Here is a 25,922-nt window from a genome sequence, read left to right as displayed (position 1 = left end):
GATTGATGAATGCAAAGTATACTCATGTAAATCAATTTTGGGGATGTAAAGAAGGCAACAAAACTCACTAAAATTTTCTCTTTCTAATTTAACAATTAATAAAACAGCAAGTTAAAAATGATAAACTTCCTCTTCTTTCCTCATTTCCTGGAGAATAGAAGTAATGTACTGAAATATTTTGACCAGGATAGAGAAAAGATAGTCATTTCTAAGCCTATAAAACTCAGAATTTTTTCCTTGATTATGCTCTTTATGTCTGGGAAGGAGAAAGATTTCATTAATAAGCTAACCAAAGCAAATAAATTTCTAAACATAACTCTATCTTCACTCAAAGTTGTACTGATTGTTTTATCTATTTCACTTCTTGATCCATAATCTTTAATGATAGTCCTTCAAAAGACTTTTACTTTTGCATTCATGTCTGCTTTTTCTTTTGCTTTACTCCTGACTTCCTGTTTTCTCTTTCCTACTTAATGTTTTTCTTAGAGATGAGACCAAATAACCATGTCATTCCAGTCTTGCCCCAACTATGCAGTTTTCTTTATACAAGAAGTCATATAATTATGGTATTGATAACTGTCCATTTATTTAGGATGGATTACAATGTACTTTGTGCATGATAATTAAATCCAAATAATCTCTTCATTTCATTAGAAATAGAGAACAAATGGCTTAGAAAGACTGGTGAATATAATGGTTCCCTAGAGCGTCTCACCTCTACTTCAAATAAGTTTTTGACAAGAGAATCTCACTTTCAGAGAAATTGTCCAATCGCAGTCTTACTGGTTTATCTCATCTTAACTAGTAGTGCTTATTATGTTTTTCATGTTATCATCATGACTACTAAACATCAAGTATCTTGTATGTGTAATAACTCAGTAATTTTTAAAAACCTCTAATGTGCCAAATAGTTTGCTAGGTGATGGAGATACCAATACAAAGAATGATGTGATACATACTGACAATGAGCTTACATTCTAATAGGGGAGACAAACATTACATACAAAACATACATTATATGCACACCCACAAAATTGGATAGATAAATGCAATGTAGTTAAATATCAAGTATATTGGAAAGAAAGGCACAAGTGGATCAATTCAATGGGGAGGGTGGTACCTGAGTTTCACCTTAAGGAAGAGAGACAGACTATGAGATAGGGGGAAGGAGAGAGTAAAGTGGCAATTGTGGATGGTCAGGATAAAGACATAGAGATGAGAAATGGGATTTCTTCTGAGATAGGAAGCAACGATCTGTTTGACTTGATCATAGAGGTCAGAAAGGGAAAGGTAGATCCAGTGAGGGTAGCAGGAATGGTTGGGGTCAGGTTGTGTAATTTTTGAAAGCAAAATACAATCTTTATATTCTTTTCTAGAAACAATAGGAAGTTATTCCAGTGGGTTGAGTAGGAGAGTCACTACTTTGGTAGTAGTGTGTAGGATGCACCAGTAGGTGAGAAATGGTGAGAGCTGGAACTGATGTGATATTTGTGTGGTTGGAGAGAAGACTGAAGAAAGGGGTCATAAAGGTAAGAATATCAAGGTTTGACAATTGTGATTGGCTATGTGAGATGAGGGACCTAGAGAGGATGCCAAGATTATTTGCCTTAGGATGGTGGTATTTTCTCTATAAATCTAAGAAGATAGAATTTTGAGGAAAAAGACAATGAGCCAAGTTTTTGAATGTTGAGTTAAGATATCTCTATAACATCTGGTTTGAATTGTCTAATAAGCAATTGGTGATCTGCTGGTGAACAGCAGAGATATTTGGGATTGGATATATAGACTGGGGAGTAGTCTACATAGTAAGTGTAGATTGTAAATAAGATAGAGGTGACAGTAAATAAGAGCGTAGGGAGAGATGAGAAAAAAAAGTATAGGGCATTGCTGTAGGAAGTGCCCACAATGAGAGCTATAATGTGGGTGATGAGCCAACAAGGGCAACTGAGGAGCAGTTTTTTAGGTAGAAGATGCATCATGAGACAGTGCTATAAAAACCCAGAGAGAAAAGAATACCTAAGTGGAGAGGATGGCCAGTAGTGTTGGATGCAGCAGAAAGGTTGAAAAGGATTATGACTGAGTCAAATTTATAATTTAAGAGACTACTGGAAATTTTGGAGAAAATAGTTTCAGTTGAGCAATGAACCCAGAAACTAGATTTCAAAGGGTTGAGAGTAAGAAGAAAAGAAGTCTAGACAGTGAGTATAAACACGTTTCAAGCACTTTAGCTGAGAAAAAGAAAATAGAAGACCTTAAGGAAGGGAAGAGTCTATTAAAGGGTTTTTTTTAAATTTATACTATTACATGTAAAAATAATTTTAACATTAGTTTTTTAAAAAATGAGTTCTATATTCTCTCCTACCCTTCACTTCTTTTGATATCATTATTCATGTTCTGTCTTGTGAAGCATATTCCTATTATTTTAAGGATGGGGAAAACTGGGTCATGTTTAATTGCAGTAGGGTAGAAACTAATTGGTAAAGGATGAAGATTTAAAAGAGAAGGGATGCTTAAGGATGCAATTAGAGAAAAATGAGAGGGAATGGGATCAAGTCCACATGACGAGCACTTGACTTTGGGAAGGAACAGACCTTCATCTTTGTTAGAGATTAGGGGAAAGGAAAAGAAAGTGGAAGATGATATCAAGGTATTTTGAGAGGAATAATAACAATTGTTATTATAATTATATAATATATAATATAATTACTATAATAACAATTGTTAATCAGACACAGTGTTAAAGGCTTTATAAATGCTCTCACATTCTAGCCCTACAATAATAGCCCTAAAAGATATGTTTTTTAAAATTATTTTAATTTTTTATTTATCATTCTGATTTTTACAGTGGAAGAAATTATCACAAACTTGCCCAGGGTCATATAGCTGCTAAATATCTCATGCCAGTTTAGGGCAGCTAGATGGAACAATGGATTGAGCACTGGTCTTGAGTCAGGAAGATGGGAGTTTGAATCCAGTCTCAGCCATTTACTAGCTGTGTGACCCTGGGCAAGTCACTTAACCCTGATTACCTCACATCCAGGGCCATCTCCAGTCATTCTGATTCATATCTGACCTCTGGATCCAGATGACTCTAGAGGAACAATCCAATTCAAGTGCTTGTCATGACATTACCTCTGCTGTCATGGTCTTCTTGAAGAATGAAGGACAAACATTCATTCATTTAATGCCAAATTAAACTGGGATTTTCCTGATTTGAATTTCAGCCTTGCTCGACTTAGTTCATATGATTTGCACTCCTTTTTTACAGTTATCAGGCAAAGTCCTCAGCTGATTTGATGAGAGAGAAAGAGACAGACAGACAGAGAGGGAAAGAAAGGGAGACAGACAGAAGATATTGAAGAGATAGGAAATTAGTTAGGGAAGAATAAAATCATTGTCTTGCTGTATTGAGAGCACAGTTACGTTTCGATAACATGAATTTGTATTGTACTGAGTCAGTTGGGTTAAGATATTTCCTCCTACTTTGTTCCACTATCTTGTGAATGGAAGAAAGGAGGTGGGTGATGGAAGTAATGCTCTTGATTGGCTGTCAGAGATAAAATAAAAGTGGAAAATACCATTCCTGTACTAAATTTGCAGTATTTTATCCAAACAAAGTCATGAAGGAATGGATAATTTGGTAATGGGGATTTACTGATAATCATTTGTGTTTAGGTTGATGATGCAAAATGTGCTAGGTGCCTTTCTCTAGAGCTCTTGATAATAGGTAGATAACAAAAGAGTACGAAAGCTATTCTACTTTTTCTTATTCTTCTTGCATGACTGTTTTTTATGGGGCAGCTAGGTGGTACAGAGGATAGAACACTGATCGTGCAGTCAGGAAGATGGGAGTTCTAATCCAACCTCAGGCATTTACTAGCTGTGTGACCTTGAGCAAGTCACTTAACCCTGATTGCCTCCCATCCAGGACCATCTATAGGTGTCCTGGTTCATATCTGGTCACTGGACCTTGGTGGCTCCAAAGGAGAAAGTGAGGCTGGTGACTTAGTACAGCGCCCCCCGCCCCAACCAAATCCAATTCATATCCTTATCAAGGCATCATTTCCCCGATGTCATGGTTTTCTTCAAGAATGAAGGACGAACATCATCATCATCATCATTATGGCTATATTTTAGTCCATCTCCTTTTCCAGATACACACACACACACACACACACACACACACACACACACACACATCTTTCCTATTTTTAAAATGTTGTGCAATTCTTTGTGGGAAATGTAGTGGACTGTGCTGAAGTCTCCCCTTAACTCTGAATGTCTTATAAGTTTAAAAATGTTTTTTTATGTTTTTTCTATATTAATATCACATCTGATATTCCTCTCCCTCAACAATGACAACAAAAATAATCCTCCTTCATTACAAATAATTGTAACTAGGCAAGACAAATGAACACATTTGAACAATAGAAACACAACACAAATGAACACTAGAAAGTATATGGCTTATACCACATCTGTATTGAACTCCTCTGTATAATGGTTGGTGGGAGTACAAAATTCACTATCAGTCTTTTGAATTAGTGGTTAATGTATTGATAAGAGTTTTAGTGTTTCTTTTTTGAAAAAAGTATTGTGTAAATTGTTTTCCTATGTCTTTCATTCTTCACAAGCTGTGGTATTCCATGATTCTAAGGTAGTTTGTCATTACCAAAAGAATATTTAGCTTTTGAAAGCTAAGAAATCCTGGATCTACAGTTTTTATACAGTAATAATTTTAATTTTTATATATTGTATCAACATTTAACATTAAAACTTTAGTTGTTCCTGAAAGTTCAATCAATTTCATTAAACCTCCCTGTAGTTTTTTTATACCTATTCTAAGTCATCATGAGTCCTTCTTTGCTCATTCATTTATCATTCACTCTTCAATCAATCAATAATTTTTAAAAATTTGCTACTATGTGACAATCACATATGTGAAATATATAGAATACAAAATGGAAGTAAAAAGAGAGTATCTTCCCTCAAGTTAGTGTATATTCCTCTCTACTGGCTTTTCTATTAAAATTGTATTATTTCATTAAGCTTTTTATTTGTATTAATAGTCTTTGTTAGTTTTAAGTGATTTGGAAGAGGGGTTCTTATCCTTTTTTGCTATGGATCCCCATCACAGTCTGGTGAAGCCTAAGATTCCTTTCTCAAAATAATACTTTAAATGTCATTAGATCACAAAGGAAATTTATTATTTTGAAATAAAGATATATTATTTTCTCATCCAGGCTTACTGACATTTACCTTTTCTGGCTCTGTGGATGTCAGATTAAGAACCCTTATTTAGAATATCCCATTTTATTCCCATATCATGATTGACTCTACTGCCTTTAATGGACATTTAGGTTGCTGCCATTTAAAAAAAAAATATGTACATTGAAACTATAAAACCTATTTTGACAATACTTTCAGAACATATTCTTAGTAAATGAATCATTGAATAATTGTGCACATTTCCTTTGTAATTCTACTCTTTATCACCAGACTGCCCTACCAAGGAATTCCAAAAGTTTACAATTCCACCTATTATGGATATTGGAGTTGTTTCTCATCAGTCTCAATCAATATTAAGTAAGACATCAATTTCTTGAGCAGTTAGGGAGTAGAGTGGAACTAGTGCTAGTCATGGAGTGATGAAGATTCATCTTTATGAGTTCAAATCTAGTCTCAGGTAATTTACTGTGTCACCCTGGGCAAGTCACTTAACCCTGTTTGTTTTAATTTTCTCATCTGTAAAAAATGAATGGAAAATGAAATGGCAAACTACTCCAGTATGTTTGCCAATGAAACACCAAATGTGATTATAAAGTAAGTAAAAAGTGAACAACAATCTAACTCATCTTTGTTGTCTGAGCCTGAGTTTCTGAATAAGTGAAAAAATTACCAAATTAACATATTTTGCACATTTTTTTCTGGGAATTATGCAGGTATTAAAAAGGAAATAAATATAATTTGATACATTATATGAATTTATTTAGCCACATCAGCAAACAAGTGACATTATAAGCTATTGTTGCATTTCAAGTCATTAAAAATGCCTTAGTTACAGTGCTAAAATCTATCAATGTAACTATGCTTGAAGAAAACTCAATCTAAAATAAATTCATCTTCTTCCTAAAGAGGAGTGGGAGCAGGCCACACAACTTCTTCATCCAACCTCACATGAATAGGTCTATTGTACATTGTTAAAAATTCTGCGGGGGTCAAGAAGCCTTCAGCTCTACACAGATACTTTATGGTTTCTTCAGGGAGGAGCAGTTCAGGTACAAGGCTGTGCAAATTATCCCCTGGTCCTTTTGTACCCACTTTCACATTTCTGAAAAGGTACATTCCCAATTTGAGCACCAATGTGAGACATTCAGTGACCACCTCATCTTTTGATTGCGATTGTGTGACATCTTCCAGGTATGTCACTGGAGGAGTGACCACAGAAGGGTACCATTGCATGAAGAGTCTCATTGCAATATTATGAGACATAACTAAAATTTTAAGATCTTGGATCATAAAACCAGGATTGTCTTTTTCATGAGAAACATAGTCTTGAAGAATTCGGTAAAGGGTCCCAGTGGAGCTCTCAATGATGTGGAGAATGGTCGTAGGATACATAAGGAGGAGCCCACTAACATTTTCTCCCAGGTGAAACTTGAGTATATTTTGAAATAGTTGTTCATAATAATCAGTAATTTTTTTCTTATCTGCATTAGCTGATATTTTTCCCACAAGAAACATTCTGTGAAGGAGGTATTTCTTTATCTGTAACCTTCTTTTCTCTTCCAGAAAATGTAGGTAATTTTTTCGGGGATCTTGTGGCATTATTATTTTCTGGTCATGCCGTACTACATGCTTTCCATAGTGGAGGGCTGTATCATGAGACACATGGGACCCACGATGGGACTCAAAGTGAATTCCAAAGGAACCACCATGGTCCCATTGGTTCTCAGCAAGTACCCGTGATTTTCTCTTTTGATAGTTCATTTTGTGAGATTAATTTCTCGGTGTGGAGTTCAGGTTTGTCCTTGTCTGACAAAAAAAAGCAACCATAGAATTCCTGATGTTTTATCAAGATTGTCTCACAGTAAGAATTTTAGCTATAATGACAATTGATTACTCAATAAATGATAGGAAACTAAAATAGAAGATGGGACTTCTGCAAAAAGCCCTGCCCAGTTTTCTTCAATCTTAATGCCTCCCCTCTGTGCTTACTTTCAGTTTATCCTGCATATATATCTATATCTATATCTATATCTATATCTATATCTATATCTATATCTATATCTATATCTATATATTTTTTTGTACATAGTTTTTCTCCAGGTGTTTCCCCCATTAGTCTGTGATCTCTTTGAGAATAGGAACTTTTTTCTTTGCCTTTTTGGTATACTTAGTGCTTAGTATAATGCCTGGTGCATATTATGTAGGGACATCATGAATTGCAAAGAGTAATAGTTTGATAAACTGTCACAACCTAGTATTAAGTTGAAGGGAATAATTATTGAAAAAAATCCAAGGGGAGTAGACAGGACAACAATCAAGAGCAATTATTATTAACTTTACCTTTTACATTTTTCATATCTAATCATCTCTTCTGATTAACTTGCAAAACATCTCTTTTGGGATTTTGGTATAAAACAAGGAATTATGTGAGCTATAGATTATATCCTAAAGGAAGAGAATGTCCACCTTTGCAAGTCCAGTTGCCTTTCAGTCAACTTATCTTTGCTGTTGATAGTGGCCCCTCTGATTTTTAACCTTTGGTCCAGGACATGAAATCATTATGTTGCTGAATTCTTATTATGGAATGATAGAATAACTCAGACCTTAACTTTTGTTACTGGTCACCATCCCTCTAATTCCTGAAATTAATTCTTTTTTATCCATTTTTCTTCTAAATAGCTATTGGTGTTTGTTACAATCTTAATTTATTTTCCTGAACTAATTCTTTCTTCCTTTCCATGGTTTATACTCTCATTTCTGACTTTGTTCTCATAACCCTTTTGGCAGGCTTCTTCAATTCATTTCCTTTAGATAATCTTAGATTCAATTTACCTTCCACTAATCTCCAACTGCCAGCATCCCAGAGTGTTAAGAGTTAATATTATATTCCATTCCATATATCTGTGAGCCATTCCATTGATCAGAAATTCTATCTAGTTTTAAAGGGCCAATGCTGAATTTACAGGGCTGATCTTTCTATGAATGGTTGGGTAGTATGTTGAGTACACAGTACATACTAATATACACACACATGGTTTCATGTTCAATTGGTATAGAGAAATGTGAATTGATTTTCCTAGATGGTGGCTTTTGGTTAAGCAGGTGATGAGTCAGACATAATGATACTGTTTGTCATATTCCCTGTTTGTGCTGGGGAAGATTTTGTCTCTATATTGTTGAAAATGATAGCTCTTGGTTTTAGATATATGCTTTAGATCTTAATCAAACAGGATCCTCACATGCTTAAACTGAAAAAAAAGGTTTTTGTTTGGTTTAATATAATTGTGACATATTTTGCCCCAAACCCCAGCTCCTATTGGAGAAAAAAATGATTTTCTTGTTGTATTTGTCATTTATCTGATTGATCTTTTGCTAATCCCTTAATGGTGAGCTATCTCTGAACCTCTATGGCTATTACTTTTTATTGGGTATTTTGTTTTGATTTATTTCTTTAGCTTTCTCATGAGAATTTAAATATTTTACAGCACTATTCAGTGCTGAAACTGGCTTATTGTTCTCTTTATCTTCTTTGAGCATCAAATGCATATTTGTTTCAGAAAAAAGTTTGTGTAGAGTATTTCTTGTGTTTTGGCAAAGTTTTTATAACATGGGAAATAAAACTATTCTTTCAATGTTTTATATGAGTCACTTCTAAATCCAAGCATACTTTAGTTTTCCTTTGGAAATTCATTTAAGGTTTGATTTTTTTTCTTCTAAAAGTAGATACTCTAAGGTCTATTGTGCTGTTTGGAAGTTGTAATTTTAAAAGACATCCTGATTAAATTCCTTTTAATTATCTTGGTATATAATTTATTGTAATTGTTGATGATTCTCCTCTTTATATCCTCTCTCTTTTGTGAATTTACTTTATTCATTTTTCATTTTTTCATTTTTTACAGTTTCATTTCCCTTACCAGACTAGCTAATGATTTATCAATTTTGAAAGTCTTAAAAAATAATTCATTTTGTTTCTTCCTTCAATAGTCTTTTTATTTCCTAATATTCAAGATTTTTAAAAATATCTGATGCTGTAGAGTTGCTACTTTATTTCTATTCTTGAAAATTGTTTTCAATTCCCTCTTTTTTAAAATCTTAATATGTTTTTTAGAGACTTTCCCCCCTAAAATCTGCTTCAGCCAGGTCCCCCAAAGTTTGGTCTGCTTTTTAAATGTTATCATTTTCTCTAGGATAATTTTTTATTGTGTCTATGATTATTTCCTCAACTTACTCATTATTCAGGAAATAATAATTGAGTTATCATTTTGATCTATGACTTTTCCTCCTATTTCATTTGTTTATTTTTTGTCTACAAAGAATATCATAATTGCCATTTTATATTTTTTGATGCTTTTATGCTTTATAATTTAATCAGTTTTTATAAAAAAAACCAATAAGATGCTGAAAAATGTATATTTTTTAAGATTCCCATCCATAGGTAGGCAGTTTTTTTCTACAATGTGTTCAATTCTAAATTATCTTTTTCCTTTTCTCTCTCTCTTTTGGATTTACCCATCTCTGATATAGGACTATTAAAGTCTGCTATTTATTTTGGGGTTAGTAGATGTGTAGTTTTTTTTAATTCATCCACTTTTATGAAATTAACTGTTACACTAGTTGGTGTAGATAACTTAGTATTTTCATTGTTTATGCTGTCTTTGAGTGGAATGCAATTTTTACATTTATTTCTTTTGACTTTATCAATTTTTATTGTTGCCTTACCTGAGATCCAGATTATAATAGCTTTTGCTTTTTAAGACTCTTACTTCATCTTATTCATGCCTATACATAAGTTTGTTTTAAATTTTTTATAGGCATAAAATTGTCAGATTATGTTTTCTTATATATTCCTGCTTGATAAACTCAGACCAAATTCCCAATTAGTGCTGAACCTTTCCCCTTCATACATGGATTTCCTGTCTTTTACCCAGGTGCTCTCAGGGTTCAGACTTTGTTTGGGGTTGTGGTCCTCCCTGCTGGCTTGCTATCTAGCTACAAGGTGTACCGCTGAGAACTTCTTTGAATCTTCTCTCTCAATCTCTCTCTCTCTCTCTCTCTCTCTCTCTCTGTCTCTTTCTCTCTCTCTCAGGTTTTTTCAAGGCAGTGAGGTTAAGTGACTTGCCCAAGGTCACACAGCTAGGTCATTATTAAGTGTCTGAGGACAGATTTGAATTCAGGTCCTCCTGACTCCAGGACCGGTGCTCTATCCACTGTGCAATCTAGCCACCCCATCTTCTCTTTTTCTTGGTGGAATCTATAGTTTGAATGTCAGAGGAGAGGCTTCATTTATCTTTGGTAGTGAAAAGCTCCAGGAACAAGTTAGATTCATGCTGAGTCCCCATGGATTTCCTTAGTTTGGTTTCTCCATTCATGCTATCTTGGTTATCTAGATAAATTAACAAACATTTGTTAATTTGTTAATTTTTAAATGTTTTTATTTTGTTTTCCTTCTCATGTTTTTTTTTCTTTTTGTTCTGATTCTTTATGGAAATATGTGTAACACAATAATACATGAATAATCTATATGAGATTGCTTGCTATCCTGTGGTAGGGGAGCTAAAGATGGGAGGGAAAAAACTACAAAAATGAGTGCTGAAAATTATCTTTACTTATAATTGCAAAAATAAATTAAAAATAAAGTGTAAAAAAAGATAAAGAATATAAGAATGTTCTCTCTCAGGACTGGTAGGTGCCTTATTCAAATCTAAATACAGTGATATAATTATAATGAATTTTAAAGTATAGGTTTCAGATAGATTTAGGAAAAGATAAATAAAATTTTTAAAAGATAAATTGTAATGAAATTTGAAAAATAAAAAGATAAAACCCACCAAGTTTCATGATAGTGGTAACATTTGGAAAGTCTAGAAATGCTGATAAGCTTCAAAGACTCCACCGATTATTTTTGTTCTCCAACATGTAGAAGGCATGAAAGAAGGGAGAATTATTATGAAACAGGTTTGAATAGGGATGGTATCTTCTAGAGAGATCCAGGTTTTTGTGCATATAAGGATATTGAGAAGTAAAAGAGGAAGGAATGAAATGGAAGTTTTTGAAATCTAGAACAAGATCCTAAAAGGACCAAGGAAAGGGGGGTGTATGCAGAGAATAGGTTGGGGGGGGGAGGAAAGCAGTAGTGGATGAAGACAAAGGGAAGGATTTTTTTTTTTATTTAGAATGGGAAATATTTCAAATTTGGAACTTGACTGAAGAAAGGGTAGGAAAGGCAGGAAATAATCACTTAAATGGTGACTGCTACCTGCCAGCTCTGTGCTAAGTATTTTCTAAATATCATTTCATTTATTATGAAAGCAAAAATTTCCCTTTTTTATCTTATGATAACAAGTTGGGATAGTGAACTTTTCTTTTAAACATTAAAATAAAAGGGATGCTGTGTCTGACATCTCAGACTATAAATACACTTTGATCAGACCCTCAACCATTATCAGAGCTTATGTTCTGCACCATACCCATTTCCTTAGCCCAAAGTAGAAGATGACACAGACTTGGAAGATAATATTGTATGTAGAGCATGCACTGGCCTCTTGGTTTGGTTTTATTTCTGAGATCTTAATCCTGAGATGCTCCTGGTAGCAGGAGGCATTGGAATTTCAAGGGAATGAAGGGCAAGGGTTTTAGAAAATTTCCTGGAGGATTTGGTTTCAGCACCTTGGGATAAATCATTAACCTATCAGGACTTCAGTTTCCTCAGCTATTAAATTTAAATTAGATGGCTTCTATGGTCTTTTCTGACTCAAAATTCTTGATCCTATGATCTTGAAATGGGAAGCATTTGGAATTATTTCCCATGTGCCAGCAACTTCAGGATTCCTAATCTAGTCCTTGAGTATTCAGTGAAAATGAAAGATAGTTGACTGACTGTGGGGGGAAGAGATTGCTTATAATGACAGAATTGGTCCTTTCACCAGGTACCTCAGAGACTAGGGAATTTTCCATTTGCAAAGTTTTTCAAGGATGAAGTTTGAGAGCAAGGGGACCTTATAGATACTGGTGCAAGGTTATGTTCTGTCTGAGAGGACAGTCGTACTAAGGTCAGTTTACAAAAACATGCTTATGTTAGTCCTTCTTTGTCTGGGACCTCTTTCCACACAAAGCTAGGTGAAAATCCAAGTTAAGTACTTCAATTAACCCCATCATTAGGGTGAACTGTAGTCTTTTTAATGGTGAAGAGACCTACAAAATGAGGATTGAGAAGGACCTGTCTGGCCATCCTCTTTGACCAGCTAATGGAACTTCCATCTCTTCCCACTTAGACAATGGTAAGTCCAGTGGGTAGACTCTCCTGTTATTCTTTATAGTTTGGACTCTTTACCCATCAATGACTTCCTATGAGGATATGATTCCTCATTTGTGTGTGGCTCTTCTAAAGTATTCCTAACTGAATCACCTAAAGCTAAGAGGAGATAGGTGGTGGTTCCATTGATAGAGCCCAGAATCTGAAGACCTCCAAAGAAATCTGGTCTCCTTGGGCAAATCACTTAACCATTGATTTCCTGTTTCTTCAGTGACAAAGTGAAGATATTAGAAGCTATTTCTCATATTTATTGTTAGAGTAAAATGCAAAAATGTTTATTAAAGTGCTTAATACAGTCCTAGCAAGTACTAGAAACTTCAAAAATGCTTATCTTGGCCCTGTCCTATTCCTCAACTGTTTTTAAGTACAAATTTTGTAAGCTTCTTGTTAGTCTGCCATGTTAGCAATACCACGACCTTCCAAAATAATACTGTTGGCAATTCTGAACAAAACCCACCATAAAGATGTGTGGTCACCTCATCATAAGTAGAACTTATATTTATACTCTTCCTTTCTTTCCCCAATCTCCCTTGATTTCATTGATATAGGTAACTCCTCATCAGCCATAATTCTGCCTTCTGGGGTTACCATAGTCTAACCTCTCTTCTAAGAGATAACTTTGCTTTGGCATTTGGTGGTATTTTACTATCACTAGAAAAAGTTTAAGTTGAATGAAATATATTTGTATAAAGATAAAACCACTGATTTAGAATTGTGAGATTCAAATGATCTCTTTTTGGCTAGTTTTTATCATTTATTCTCAAAGAGGATTAAAAATGACATTATGCTGGAGTCAAGGTACAATGTGTCTGATGTTGGCTGATCAGACCAATATGAACTTGGAATAGTCCCTGTGAAAAAGTAGTCCATATGTACATGTTCTAAATTTGTGCATCTCGCATTTCTTTTTTTTTTAATTGATATTTTATTTTGTTTTCCAATTATATGCTATGAAAGTTTTTCAGCATTCATCCATATGCATATCTATATTTTTAAATTACATAATTTCCTTCCATCCTCCCTTCCCATTCCCTTCCCCACAGTGGCAAACAGTTAGGAAAATATTGTACATGCACATTTGTGTTTCAGGGAAAAGAAAGAAAATCATGAGATTGGAAAAAATACATGAAAAATTTTTAAAAAGTGAATGTAGTGTTCATTCACATTCTGTAGGATTTTTCTTGTTTACTTTTGTTTTTCTTCCTCTGAATGGGAATAGCATTGTCCATAGCTGGTCTCCTAGGATCATTCTAACTCTCTGAGAAGCTGAAAGAAGCTGCATCCATCAAAGCTGATCAACTCACAGTGTTGTTGTTAATACGTACAATGTTTTATTGATTCTGCTCCCTTCATTCAGCATCAGATCCTGTAATTCATTACATGCTTCGCTAGAGTCTGATCATTCATGGTTTCTTATAGAATAATATTATTCATACAATAACTTGTTTCATCCACTCCACAACTGATGGGCATCTCCTCAATTTCTAATTCTTTGTCATTTCAAAAAGAGCTGCTATGATTATTTTGGAACATGTGGAAAACTTTCCCATTTTTTATGAATTTTTTCTAGATATAGGCCTAGTATTGGTATTGCTGGGTCAAAGGGTATGATCAGTTTGATTTCTCTTGGACATAGTTCCATATTTCTCTCCAGAATGGTTGGATCAGTTCACAACTCCTCCAGTTAATGTCCCAATGTCTCTTTTTCACTTGGCTCCACAAGTTTACACATAATAAAGGCTAGCTGAAATGGGTTCCTTTCTACATGAATTCTCTCATAATTGTCCATAAACCAGTTGGCGTCCCTAGAACTTTTTTGGACCCCATTCTTCAACATTAACTTGAATTAAGGCAAGAGTTTAACAGTCTTTGGTTTGCACTGAATACTCAAGGACTAGATTAGGAATCCTGAAGTTGCTGGCACATGGGAAATAATTCCCAATGCTTCCTGTTTCTAGATCAGAGAATCAAGAATTTTGAGTCAGAAGAGACCATAGAAGTCATCTAATTTAAATTTAATAGCCCACAATGGGCAATTGTCCCACAACCTCTCCAACATTGATCGGTTTCTTTTTTTCTCATCTTTGGTTTTTTTTTTTTTTTTTAGGTTTTTGCAAGGCAATGGGGTTAAGTGGCTTGACCAAGGCCACACAGCTAGGTAATTATTAAGTGTCTGAGGCCGGATTTGAACTCAGGTACTCCTGACTCCAGGGCTGGTGCTCTATCCACTGCGCCACCTAGTCACCCCTCTTTTTCTCATCTTAGCCAATTTGCAATTAATTTGCATTTCTCTAATCAGTAATGATTTGGAACATTTTTCATATGATTATATATAGCTTTAATGTCTTCATTTGAAAATTGTTCATATCCTTTGACCATTTATCAATTAAAGAATGACTTGAACCTTATATATTTGATGAAATTTGTTGTATATTTTAGAAATGAGACTTTTATCAGAACATCTAGCTGAAAATTGTTTTCCAGTTTTCTGTTTTCCTTCTAATTTTGGCAGCATTGGCTTTATTAATGCAAAACCTTCTTAATGTAATCAAAATCATGCATTTTTCATTTTATAATGTATGCTATTTCTTACTTGGTCATAAGTTTCCTTTCCATAGATATGAGTATTTCTTGATCTGTTAATTGGTCTATGGTGTCCCACTTTACATCTAAATCCTATACTCATTCTGACCTTATTTTGGTATAGGATGTGAGATGGCTAGGCTTTTTTGCAGTTTTCCCAACCATTTTTGTCAAAGAGTGAGTTCTTATCTCAATGCTAATGTCTTTGTCAATGTCAAATGTAGATTTGTAATGTCAAAAAGTAGATTACTCACATTTCTTTTGAGCTGCTTCAATTCTGCTTCACTGTTAAAATATCGCACTTTCTTTGACCACACCATCTTGTATGGTCCTTTGTCAGAATCTCCCATGTCAAGCAATCAGTTCCAAAAGTCTTCAAAAAGACTTTGAAAGTGTCTTTGTATCCTCCTTTTGACCTGTATGTGAGTATTTTCCTTGTGTGAGTTCTCTGTAAAATAGTCTTTCAGGCAAATAGACTTTTGGATTAAAAAGTATGGTCAACCCATCAGAGTTGTACTCTTTGCAATAGAATTTGAAGGCTTGAAAAGTTAGCTCAAGAATGGGCCTCAGTTTCTAGGACCTTATCTTATGAGATAATCTTCAATATTTTTCCTAACACAATTTAAATGGAAGATATTTAGTTTCCTTCAATGTCAGCAATATATCATCCAAGTATCAAAGGTATATACATCAGTACAATGGCTCTATAGTCCTTCAGTCGATCTCTTCACTCCCACACTTTCCTTTGGAGTCTCCCAAAATGCTAACCTAACTCTGGCAATGTATGTGTCAATCTCATCAATCATTTGTACATCTCTGGCAAATGTATTGTTAAGGTAAGTGAACTTCATCTCAGCATTCGGTATTTATGCATTTTCTGTAACCAATGGTTTTATATATGGGTGGTGTATTGTTGCCTGGTGGAGAACCTGTATTGTCTTGGTGTTAATTATTAGGTAAAACTTAGCACAAGTGTCTGAGAATTGACCCACAGTTGTAGGCTTTAAGCTGTCTTGAAGGCAACAAAGCCAAAGTTCATAATTGAGAGTGACAGACCAGTTCAGGTGTGGGAGATGGGAAGAAATGGCACAGACTCAGGTTGTATGTAAATGGATTAGCAGGTAAACCATTAGAGGTAGATTATAGTATAATGAGAAGAGTTTGCTTTACATGACAAACAGAGGATGTTATATTAGGTCCTGGAGTGATTTACAGGTTCTTTAAATGAAATTTCTTTTTCTGTCTCTTGCTATTGGGCTTTGTTGCTAATATGTAGAAATGCTCTTGATTTTTATGGATTTATTTTATATCCTGAAACTTTGTTAAAGTGGTTAATTATTTCAAATAGTTTTTTAGTTGAGATCCTTGACCTTTAAAGGAAAAATTGTTGCTTCTGAATAATGAATTATATGTCAAATCTGAAGATCATTGCAGGTTTACTGTCCTTTTTGAAGGGACAACCAAGTTTCAAGTCAAGGAGCTCTAGTCATTTTTTAGAAAAAAATTAAATATTTTGTTTTTCCAACTACATACAATGGTAGTTTTTAAACAATCATCTTTTGCAAGGTTTTGAGTTTTCCAACTTTTCTACCTTCCTCCCTTCCCTCCCTCCTCTCGACAGGAAGCGATCTGATATCAGCTCTATAATGAACATCTTGTGAGAGTAGAATCAGATCAAAATGGAAGAAAAGATTAGAAAAAGTTACAATATATAAGATAACTTGTAAAATTTGAAGCTTATGCTTTGGTCTTCAATTAAACCCCACAGTTCATTCTTGGGATATAGATGATCATGGTTGATCATCATTCCAGGTTGCTGTTAATGTGTAAAATGTTGTTCTGCTTCTTTTCATTTCATTCAGCATCAACTCATACAAGTCATGATTTCACATACATGTGCCACAATTTGTTTAGCCATTCCTTAATTGATAGACAAACCCTCCATTTCTAATGGGTTAGCATATTTTTATTGCCCTTTGGCATAATTCCACATTACTAACCAGAAAGCCTGGATCGGTTTGCAACTCCATCAGCGGCTCAGTTTTCCCACATCACCTCCAACATTGAGATCCAGTCATCCTGACAGAAAGTCCTTATCTCAAACCACATCCAGGATTTCTTGTTGCCCTCTTTCCTCAAGACCAGTTGTTATGACTAAAGCATAGTTGGGGTGGGGCTTATTATTATGCCCCCTAAATTCCAAGCCCAAGGATGATGTATCCATAGAAACAAAACCAAGAGTAAGGAAGTTGTCTGACAAAATAGCTGAGCGAGTGGTCATGTACAGTCCAGCTTCCTTTTGTCAGCTCAGAATTGCAACCAAGGCAACACATGAGGTCAAAGAGCAAAAATGAAACAAGAAGGAAAAGGATAGACATCCTAATTGATAAAAATTGCCTCTTACAAAAATGAAAAAAGCGACTGAAGAAATGAGTGAGTCAAAAAATATGAAGGGATTTGATGCATGCTATAAATATGATATGGCTAAGGAAAGTGAAAAATATCCAAAAGCAAAAGTGAATTCAGCATCATCTATTGAAGCATGCTTTGAATCAGATCCGAGTCCACAGCAAACAGCTTCAGAGTGGCTGATAATCAGCCCAATAGTTGAAATGAAGGAAGAACTGGCTCAAATGAAATTGGATGTGAAAACTTTGAAAGGAGAACAGAAAAGTATGAATGTGAGACTTAATGGTTTGGAACAATCAATGGTGCTTCTAAATAAATCAATAACTTCTCTAAGGAAGAGATTTTCTCAAATAGAAGACCAGAATGTACTAGATCAAATAACAAAAGAAAATGAAGTCAACAGAAGAAGCATATCTGAAAAGCTTACAATCCCTACAGATGAAAGCAAGAACTTTCAAGAACTGAACTATTTGAAGACTACTGTTCCCTCAAAATGTGAAGAAGTTGATGTGACAAATACAGTATTTCAAGAAATCACACAAAATAGATTTCCCTGGATGATTGAATTCAGAGGTCAAAGTTCAAACCAGTAGTTCCCATAGGGGCAGCATTAGAGAAAAACCCCAAATATAACATCCCCAGAAGTAACTGGCATTCTCCAGAACTTCAGTGAAAAAAAGAAAAAGCTTTAGTAGAAGACATGAAGACAAAAGTTATACATCATAAAAGGGTTAATTCAAGCTTTATATGCCTGTTTATGACCAGAAATGAGAGGGAAGATATCTGGAAAATACTATGCCAAAACAAGAAAAGTCAAGGGAAATTGATCATCAGTTTAAAATTGTCTATTCAGAAAAACTGAAAATTAACCCTCCATGGATAAAAGGTGGATTATTTAATCAAAGAGTTCAACAGCTTTTTGCCAAAGTAAAATTAAAAAAAAATTACTAAGCTCAGTGTAGTGCTTTTGGTTTTATAAACTGACCATGAATAAGATGCATATTAGGGTAAGCAAAGTTAAAGCCAGGAGTAAATGATAATTCAGTGTTTTCATGCCACAATGAGTGAAAATCTTTTCCCCTGCCTTTTAAAATGAACATTGAAGAAAGCTTAGCCAGGAAAAGAATCCACCCAAATGGAATAGATGGAAGGAAGAAAGGAGATGAGAAGATTATTATATTTGATATTCAGGTTTTACAGTTGAAGAATAAATAAAGACTTGGGTGTGGGGTGGGATAGAGATGATTCCTAAGCCATGTTCCTATCTGGTATGGAGGCAAGTGTGGGAAAGTTTAGAAAATATATCAGCAAAAGGGAGAATCTCTGGGAGTTCTTAGGTATGGGTAGAAGAAAGAATTCTATCGCTTTGTTGTGAGACTAGATTTGGGTTGGTAACTAAAGACTTGATATACAAACAAAATAATGTTGCAATGAAAACAAGCTTACTATAACTTCAAGTGTTAATTGAGGCCCTCCTGTAATGAACAAAGAGCATTACAGTTTGGATTAGAAAACATAATCCAATTATATGAAATAAATCCTAAAATATAAGGGGGAACATGCAGATTTAAAATAAAAGTCTAGAATGTTTTATATTCCAGTTGAATCTAAGAAATCATTACTTCATGATTTTGGTTAGAACAGAAGTCAAAAACAAATAGAAAAAAATTTACATTGGTTTACCCCCCCCCCAATTGTTGAATCAGTATCATTTTTATACATTTGAAAGATTAAATAAAATGTAAATTATTTTAAACAGTGGCATATTAAAGTAGGAGTATTTAAGGTTCTTTATAATTTGACAAAATTCACTAAAGGATAAATAATAAGGAAATTATTTGATTTGCACAGACTGTCAGAAAAAGTGAACTTGCTAAACTTATGGAAAGAACAACATGGGCTGTGCTACAGGCAGGATGGTATATGGTTCTATGATCAAATTTTACTTAATACTTATATTGTGTGTCTATACCCACATTATATTGCCTCATGCTTTTCATCAGTATCTACATATGTACTCATTTTCTAGGCTAACTCTTGCATTCCAATTACTTTGGCAAAGGCAAGTTGTGGTATCTAGAGAAAGTTTGTATTTAAATTGTCTTAGGGTTCTTGAGATAATCTTGTTGTGGGGGGATACTCACTATTATGACTCTCATATGAGGTTGACCATCTTGCTTGGTTCTCATAGGACCAAAGGAGTAAATAGAAGTAACAGCCCGACTATGAAGTGTTTTAGAGGAAAAACACAATGTTTTTTATACTAGAAGCAATAGGGAGCCACTGAAGATTTTTTAAATATTTGCTTGAAATACATAATGATTTGGTAGCTGTATACTGAGTGCTGCAGGGGTGGATTGGAGAGGGGGGTAACCTGGAAGCAAGAAGTCCACTTTGAAAGGTTATTGGCAAGAAGTGATGGGGGCCTGAGCTAGGAATCTCGTTTTTTTTTCCAGCTGAATATGGATACATTGGATTTTTCTGTTTATTTGTTTTCTCAACTGCTTTTGTTGCCAAGAATGGATTCCCTTGGGTAGCTGGTTTGAAGCCTAGTTTTAGAATTCTTCATTGTGTTCTATGAAAAGCCCTTGCAAACTTCAAATGCCTTAGTGGAAGTATAAAAGGAGTTTTGAAAAATACAAAATAACCACTGAGCTCCTAATTATGTTTATTTTCACTTTGTTACCAAGTCTATTTTCTGCCTCTTGGACAGACGGCATTGCTATAACGAGATATGACTTCTTAACACGCTTGGCAAGTGCTGTGTCAGGTGACATTCACACACATTAATTTAATTTCGGATGGCTTTTTTCTTGGGATATAGAGAGTGTTTTCTATATACACGTAACAAATCAACTTAGCATGATATCTTCACAATATTAAAAAAAATCCTTGTTAAGACTTGAATTTTGAATCTTGGGTTCAAAAATCTATCTTCCACGTGACCATAGTTTACCTATTTTACCACTCTAGGCCTCAGTTTCTAGTCTGTGAAGTAAGGGAAATATTTATCCTACCTTTTTCACAAGGTCATTGTGGGAATACTTTGTAAAAGTAAAATACTAAAACTAAAAATTCTGGGTAAATGAGATTATGTACTATTCTAAAATTTCCAATTAGTACATGTAAATAGTCCAGATTATATCTATCATACTATGTAATATGATCATTCAGTTAATAAACATAGTTTTTTCATTCTCCTGAGGTTGAGGGAGGTTAATTGGAAAAAATGAATTTTCTGTCCTCAAGAAGCTTATGTTAGCATAAGAAAGATAAGAATAACCTCTATTACACAGTAATAAGGGGTTGCTTGGAGGAGCAAAGGAGATAAGTATATAAAACATCTTAGAAACTTTAAATATTTTCCCGTAATTATAGGAGAAGTTGTATGATATAGTTGGAGAAGGAAATGGCAAACCACTCAATTATCTTTGACAAGAAATGGTGTCATGAAGAGTCAGTCACAACTGAAGCAACAACAAAACAACACCAGCAAAAGCATTCTATAATGGAAACAGTGTTGAATTTGAAGTCATGGGATCTGGATTCAAATCCTCTCCTGATACTACCTCTGTGACCTTAAAGTCACCCTAGCTTCAGTTCCTTAATTTGTAAGAGTATTGGACTCGATAGCTTCTGAACCCTCTTTAGCTCTAGAGTAGAGGGTGGAGAATATTTTTTTTCTTCCAGGGCCCACTTGGATATTTATGACATCTTTTGTGGACTATGTAATATGTACATTTGGTCAAAGATTTCATTAATTCACCTTTAAAAAGCTCCTACATTTATTGAATCTAGAGTCTCATCCACAACTGCAGTGGCAGTGCCAGACCAAATGATTTTGTATTTACCCCAATGACCGGATGTTCCCCACCCTGGCTCTAAATCTATGAATCTATGATTTATCATATACATGACCTCTATCTAGCAAGTTATCTAAATGAAGTTCCTCAGTTTCCTCATATGCAAAATGAAGGTGTTGAACTAGTAACTTGTGAAGTCCCTTCCAAATCTCTATTTCTTATACATTTATTATTTGCTAATTTATATGTGTCAGACTATAACTGCAGGCCTGCTTCAGAAAAGATAAAGGAAGATAATCAGATATTTCTTAGCGTTTCAGAATTGTAAGGGATCTCAGGGATCATCTAGTTTAATCTATTCTAGGAAAAATGTCCTCTCTCTACAATAAGTGACACAAGATTAGATTTTCTAGTGAAAAAAAAGAAGCTCAAATCTTTATTGATTTATCAATAAATCAAAGAGAACTTTGATGTTACTGTTGTTTAGTTGGTTAGTTGTATCTGACTCTGTTACCCCATGGATCATAGTGCCTATGGGATTTTCTTGATAAAGATATGGTTTGCCACTTCCTTCTCCAATGAACTACTAGCTATTAAAGTTGCCCATTTCTCATTTGAATAGCTCTAAATTTTTAGGGTGTTCTTCCTTCTACTTGGCAAAACTTGTGTCCTTTTCAATGTCTCCTCATCGAGACCAAGATCACATTTAAACCATCTTCTGTATAGGGTTCTTCACAGATTGTATCAAGTTCTCAGCCTCATCATACCTTTCCCCAAAGTTTTCTAGTATTTAGGTTTAGCCATACTATTTCCTTGAATGCTTTTATTCAACTTATTGATACAAATGGTAGCCAGTATAGAGTACTATCTGGAAGTCATGGATCTTAGGGAATCTTTCATGGAAGGACTTTATTCAGGCTTTGAAAGATGAAGAGAATTTGAATAGGTTCAAGAAAGAGGAGAGGGCATTCCAGGTATAGTAAACAACATAAATAGAGGTAAACAGTAGAAATGAAGGCATTTGGAAGGAAAAACATGCACAAGATTAGAGGTAAAATGGAATAGTGTAAAGGTGACTGTTCAAATTAGAAACTTAGGTTCTTATCTTCACTATCTTATTATCTGGGTGACATGGAAAACTTACAGTCACTCTGGGCATCCTATCCTTATCAGTGAATTGGAGTCAGATCAGATAAACTAAAGGTCTCATCCAATACTAAATCTAGGATTATGCTATCATATATATTTTGACTTTATTATTGGCCATTTTTGGTTATATCATTTGACTTCATTATTGGTTTTTAAAAAAGAGTCCCTGTGGGTGTTTGAGCAGAAGAAAACCAGGAGTTTTGAATGTGAGAAAAGAGTCATTTACTATGATCCAAGCAAGAAGTGATGATGATGATGATGATGATGATGACTGGTAAGAGAATCTCTGATGACTTTTAAAGGACCATCAAAAAACAGTAGAAATAATGTCAGAATTATTGTCCTTGAAAATGCTATTCTAATTTGTTCACATTCAGATTATAAATGTACTGTATGAGAATGTCTATACATTTCATAATATTGAGTATAAATATTTAACCTGCTTTTTTACATACAAATTATCTTAAGGATAATCTTCATGCTTTAAAATAAATTCTCAAATTGTAAAAGAAATTTACATGTGAGGTAAATGCATATTTTGCCCTATCTCAATAGAAATAAAAAGCATCGGGTATTTAGACAGGGAATTTGACCAGGAATAAAGAAGGCATGTGTTCAAATCCTTTTCCAGATACTTATTAACTATATGATCCTTGTTAATAATAATAATAATAATAATAATAATAATAATGATGATGATGATGATGATGATAAATCAACAAGCATTTTGATATTCTGGGCACTGGGGATACAAAGAACTGTAGCATTTACACATATTTTATGATTTGTACAGCATTTCACATAATATCTCATTTGAACATCAAGTCATATAACTGCTTTCAACCTCAGTTCCCTCTTCTGTAAAATGAGGTGATTGTAGTTGCTGATTTCTTTTTTTAAATTAATTTTTTGAAAATTTTAGGCAATGGAGTTGTGACTTGCCCAAGATCACACAGCTAGGCAGTTATTAAGCGTCTGAGGTCAAATTTGAAATCAGGTACTCCTGACTCCAGGGCTGGTGCTTTATCCACTGCTCCACCCTAGCCACCCCAGTCTTTGATTTCTAATGTGCCTTCCAGCTCTAAATCTTTGATTCTTGGATTCTAAAATGAGATTTTCCTTAGATGTTCTCAATCTATTTTAAAAAATAATTTAATCACTATATTTCAATATAATTGGTTTCTAAAATTTTTATTTTATATATCAAAATGATTAATATGAGGACATTTTAGGCTTTACCAACCTGCCAAAATTGTCCATGACATATAGAAAAGATCATGAACTTCAGTTCTTGGGTATAGAAAATCACAGTAGGAGAGTTTGAAGAAAGGGAAACAAACTATATGCCAACATTTCTCTGTTCTGGGAAAGGGAGAAAAAGAATATTTACATGACAAATCATGATCATTAGAAGTTTGGTACTTTCTTCATTATTTTCTCATTGGAATCATAAGATTATGGATTATTGAGTTTATAAAGGTAGGGGCAGACAACCCTAATGTTCTTTGATCTTTAAGTTAACACACCAGAGAATGAACAGGAAGAATGGGGATGAGATCTTGACTACCCTGAGAACTTTAGTTCTTAAAGAGACTTTATTATTCAGAGGAGTAGATGAATTGAATGCAAGTGGATCTTTGTCTTTTCTTCAAGAAAATATGTTCTGCTCATATTGACAAACCCTAAAGGACACTTGTATTAGTCACCTGTTGTTTTGAAGGGGAAACTGGGTAAATCTCTGTATTCCATAAGGATTTAACTTGTCAATAAAAGGGAGAAAGTCCCTTCAAGAGCTAGAGTCCTTGCTGAAGATCAGAGCATAGAGAATCTTCCAATGGTTTTCTACTGTCTAAATGATAAAGTTTAAACTTGTTAGCCCGGCATTCAAGGTCCCCCACAAAATTTTTCCACCATTTCTTTCCAACCTTGACCCATACTACATTTCTTTCCATGAATGTTTTGTATAGTCCAAGTGGAATGTTCTTGGTTCTTTCTCATTTTTTAAATATCTTTTATAAATTTCCTCCCCTGCAAATACTTTCTTCCTTCCCATTTTTGTCTATGGAATTCCTGCTTATCCTATAAGCCCAACTCAATAGCTCTTTAAGTCCCTTTGGACAAAAGTGCCTCATTTTGAATCTCACTTGTTCCTTCAGAATTAAATTCCTACAATACCAAGTTCTGGGGAGAGTATCTCAAGTGAAACAATCCCTATCCTCTTGGAGATTATAGTCTAGACAAGGGAGATAACATAAATCCATGTTGAGGTTGTTCAGTCATTTCAGTCACATCGATTCTTTGTGATCACATTTTTTGTTTGTTTTGTAAGTTGTTATTTTGACAGGGATTTGTAATTTCCTTCTCGGGATCATTTTATAGAGGAAGAACTGAGGTAAACAGTTAAGTGACTTGCCCAGGGTCACCTAGCTCCTGAGTATCTAAGATCAGATTTGAACTCAGGAAGAGGATTTTCTGATTCTCAACCCAGTGCTCTAACCAGTGTGCTACCTAACTATCCCAACATGCACTCAGATTATAAAAAGTCACAACACTGATACAAAGAGGGAAGTGGACTTAGAAGAAGAGATAGTTAAGGAGGTTAGGTAAGGCTTCAAACAAAAGTTAGCATTGAATTGAGTCTTGAAAGAAATGAGAGAAGTGGAGGTTGTTTATTATGCTTAATTTTGTTTTATCTCATCCCCCACATTAAAACGGAAGCTCCAAGTAAGGAACCATTCCATGATTGAAGCTTGTTTGTACCTCTGTGTCTAGTTCATTAAGGGAGTGCTTAAGGTTTGATGAAAAAATTTTGGATACATCAGTGGATTGTTTAGGGATAATAGGGTTATATCAAATCCTCTATGTTGTAGTCACATTTTTATGTCCTGCCTCTTCCCTTGCTTCCTCTGGGTAATCCTTTTGCTATTCCAACCTTTGATACTTCCTGCCTCCAGTCTCAATCCATCTCTTTCTATTGGATACCTATACAACCTTTGAAGATGCCTTCAAATTCTGTCTCCTCGGAGAAGTCATTTTTGATCCCAATAGGCTTTTGCCTCATTAGACCTGAATTTGAGTTTCACCTCCATTTACTAACCATCCATCATATTATAACTATTTAGGAATGTCTTCATGCTTTCCTCACTTCAAACTACCCCTCCCCTCTCCTAATGTCTTCTGGGGCTACACTTGTTTTTGCAGGTTAAGGAGTAACCACTCCTGTCAGTGGATCCTTGTCTTTTCTTCAAGAAAACATGTTCAGCTCACCTTGACAAACCCTGAAGGAAACTTGTATTCGTCACCTGTTGTCAGCAGTAGCAGTGCCTGGAAAGCTTGGGAGTTTCTAAATAATGTATTAAATAGTCCAGTGGTTCCAAAGGAAGCCAGATCATGAAAATTTACATAGTAAAAACTTCAGTTATTGAGATTCTAAATAA

At 34.5% G+C, this 25,922-nt stretch overlaps 1 protein-coding gene and 1 long non-coding RNA gene across 5 annotated transcripts in view; one reads left to right on the top strand and one right to left on the bottom strand.

Annotated features, from left to right (window-relative positions):
* The window catches only part of TEX47 (testis expressed 47), a 36,719-nt gene extending 19,383 nt beyond the window's left edge, over nt 1-17,336 (bottom strand). Inside the window, exons 1-2 of one of the 4 annotated variants that reach the window (XM_074192859.1) lie at nt 17,125-17,318; nt 5,967-7,035 (exon numbers count right to left, since the gene is read on the bottom strand). In XM_074192859.1, coding sequence (XP_074048960.1) covers nt 6,130-6,990 — 861 coding nt within the window. In that variant the 5' untranslated portion in view covers nt 6,991-7,035; nt 17,125-17,318 and the 3' untranslated portion in view covers nt 5,967-6,129. The other 3 variants (XM_074192860.1, XM_074192861.1, XR_012469950.1) reach the window with 3 other exon arrangements.
* LOC141492522 (uncharacterized) lies at nt 15,645-18,489 on the top strand. The gene is made up of 2 exons (XR_012469951.1): nt 15,645-16,245; nt 16,987-18,489. It is a non-coding gene; the product is annotated as an uncharacterized LOC141492522 (long non-coding RNA).
* The last annotated feature ends 7,433 nt before the right edge of the window (nt 18,490-25,922 follow it).

Source organism: Macrotis lagotis, chromosome 7 (assembly GCF_037893015.1).
Source record: "Macrotis lagotis isolate mMagLag1 chromosome 7, bilby.v1.9.chrom.fasta, whole genome shotgun sequence".
Taxonomy (NCBI): Eukaryota; Metazoa; Chordata; class Mammalia; order Peramelemorphia; family Peramelidae; genus Macrotis; species Macrotis lagotis.
Note: the sequence above shows the minus strand (reverse complement) of the source record. Positions and strands in the feature narration are given on the sequence as shown.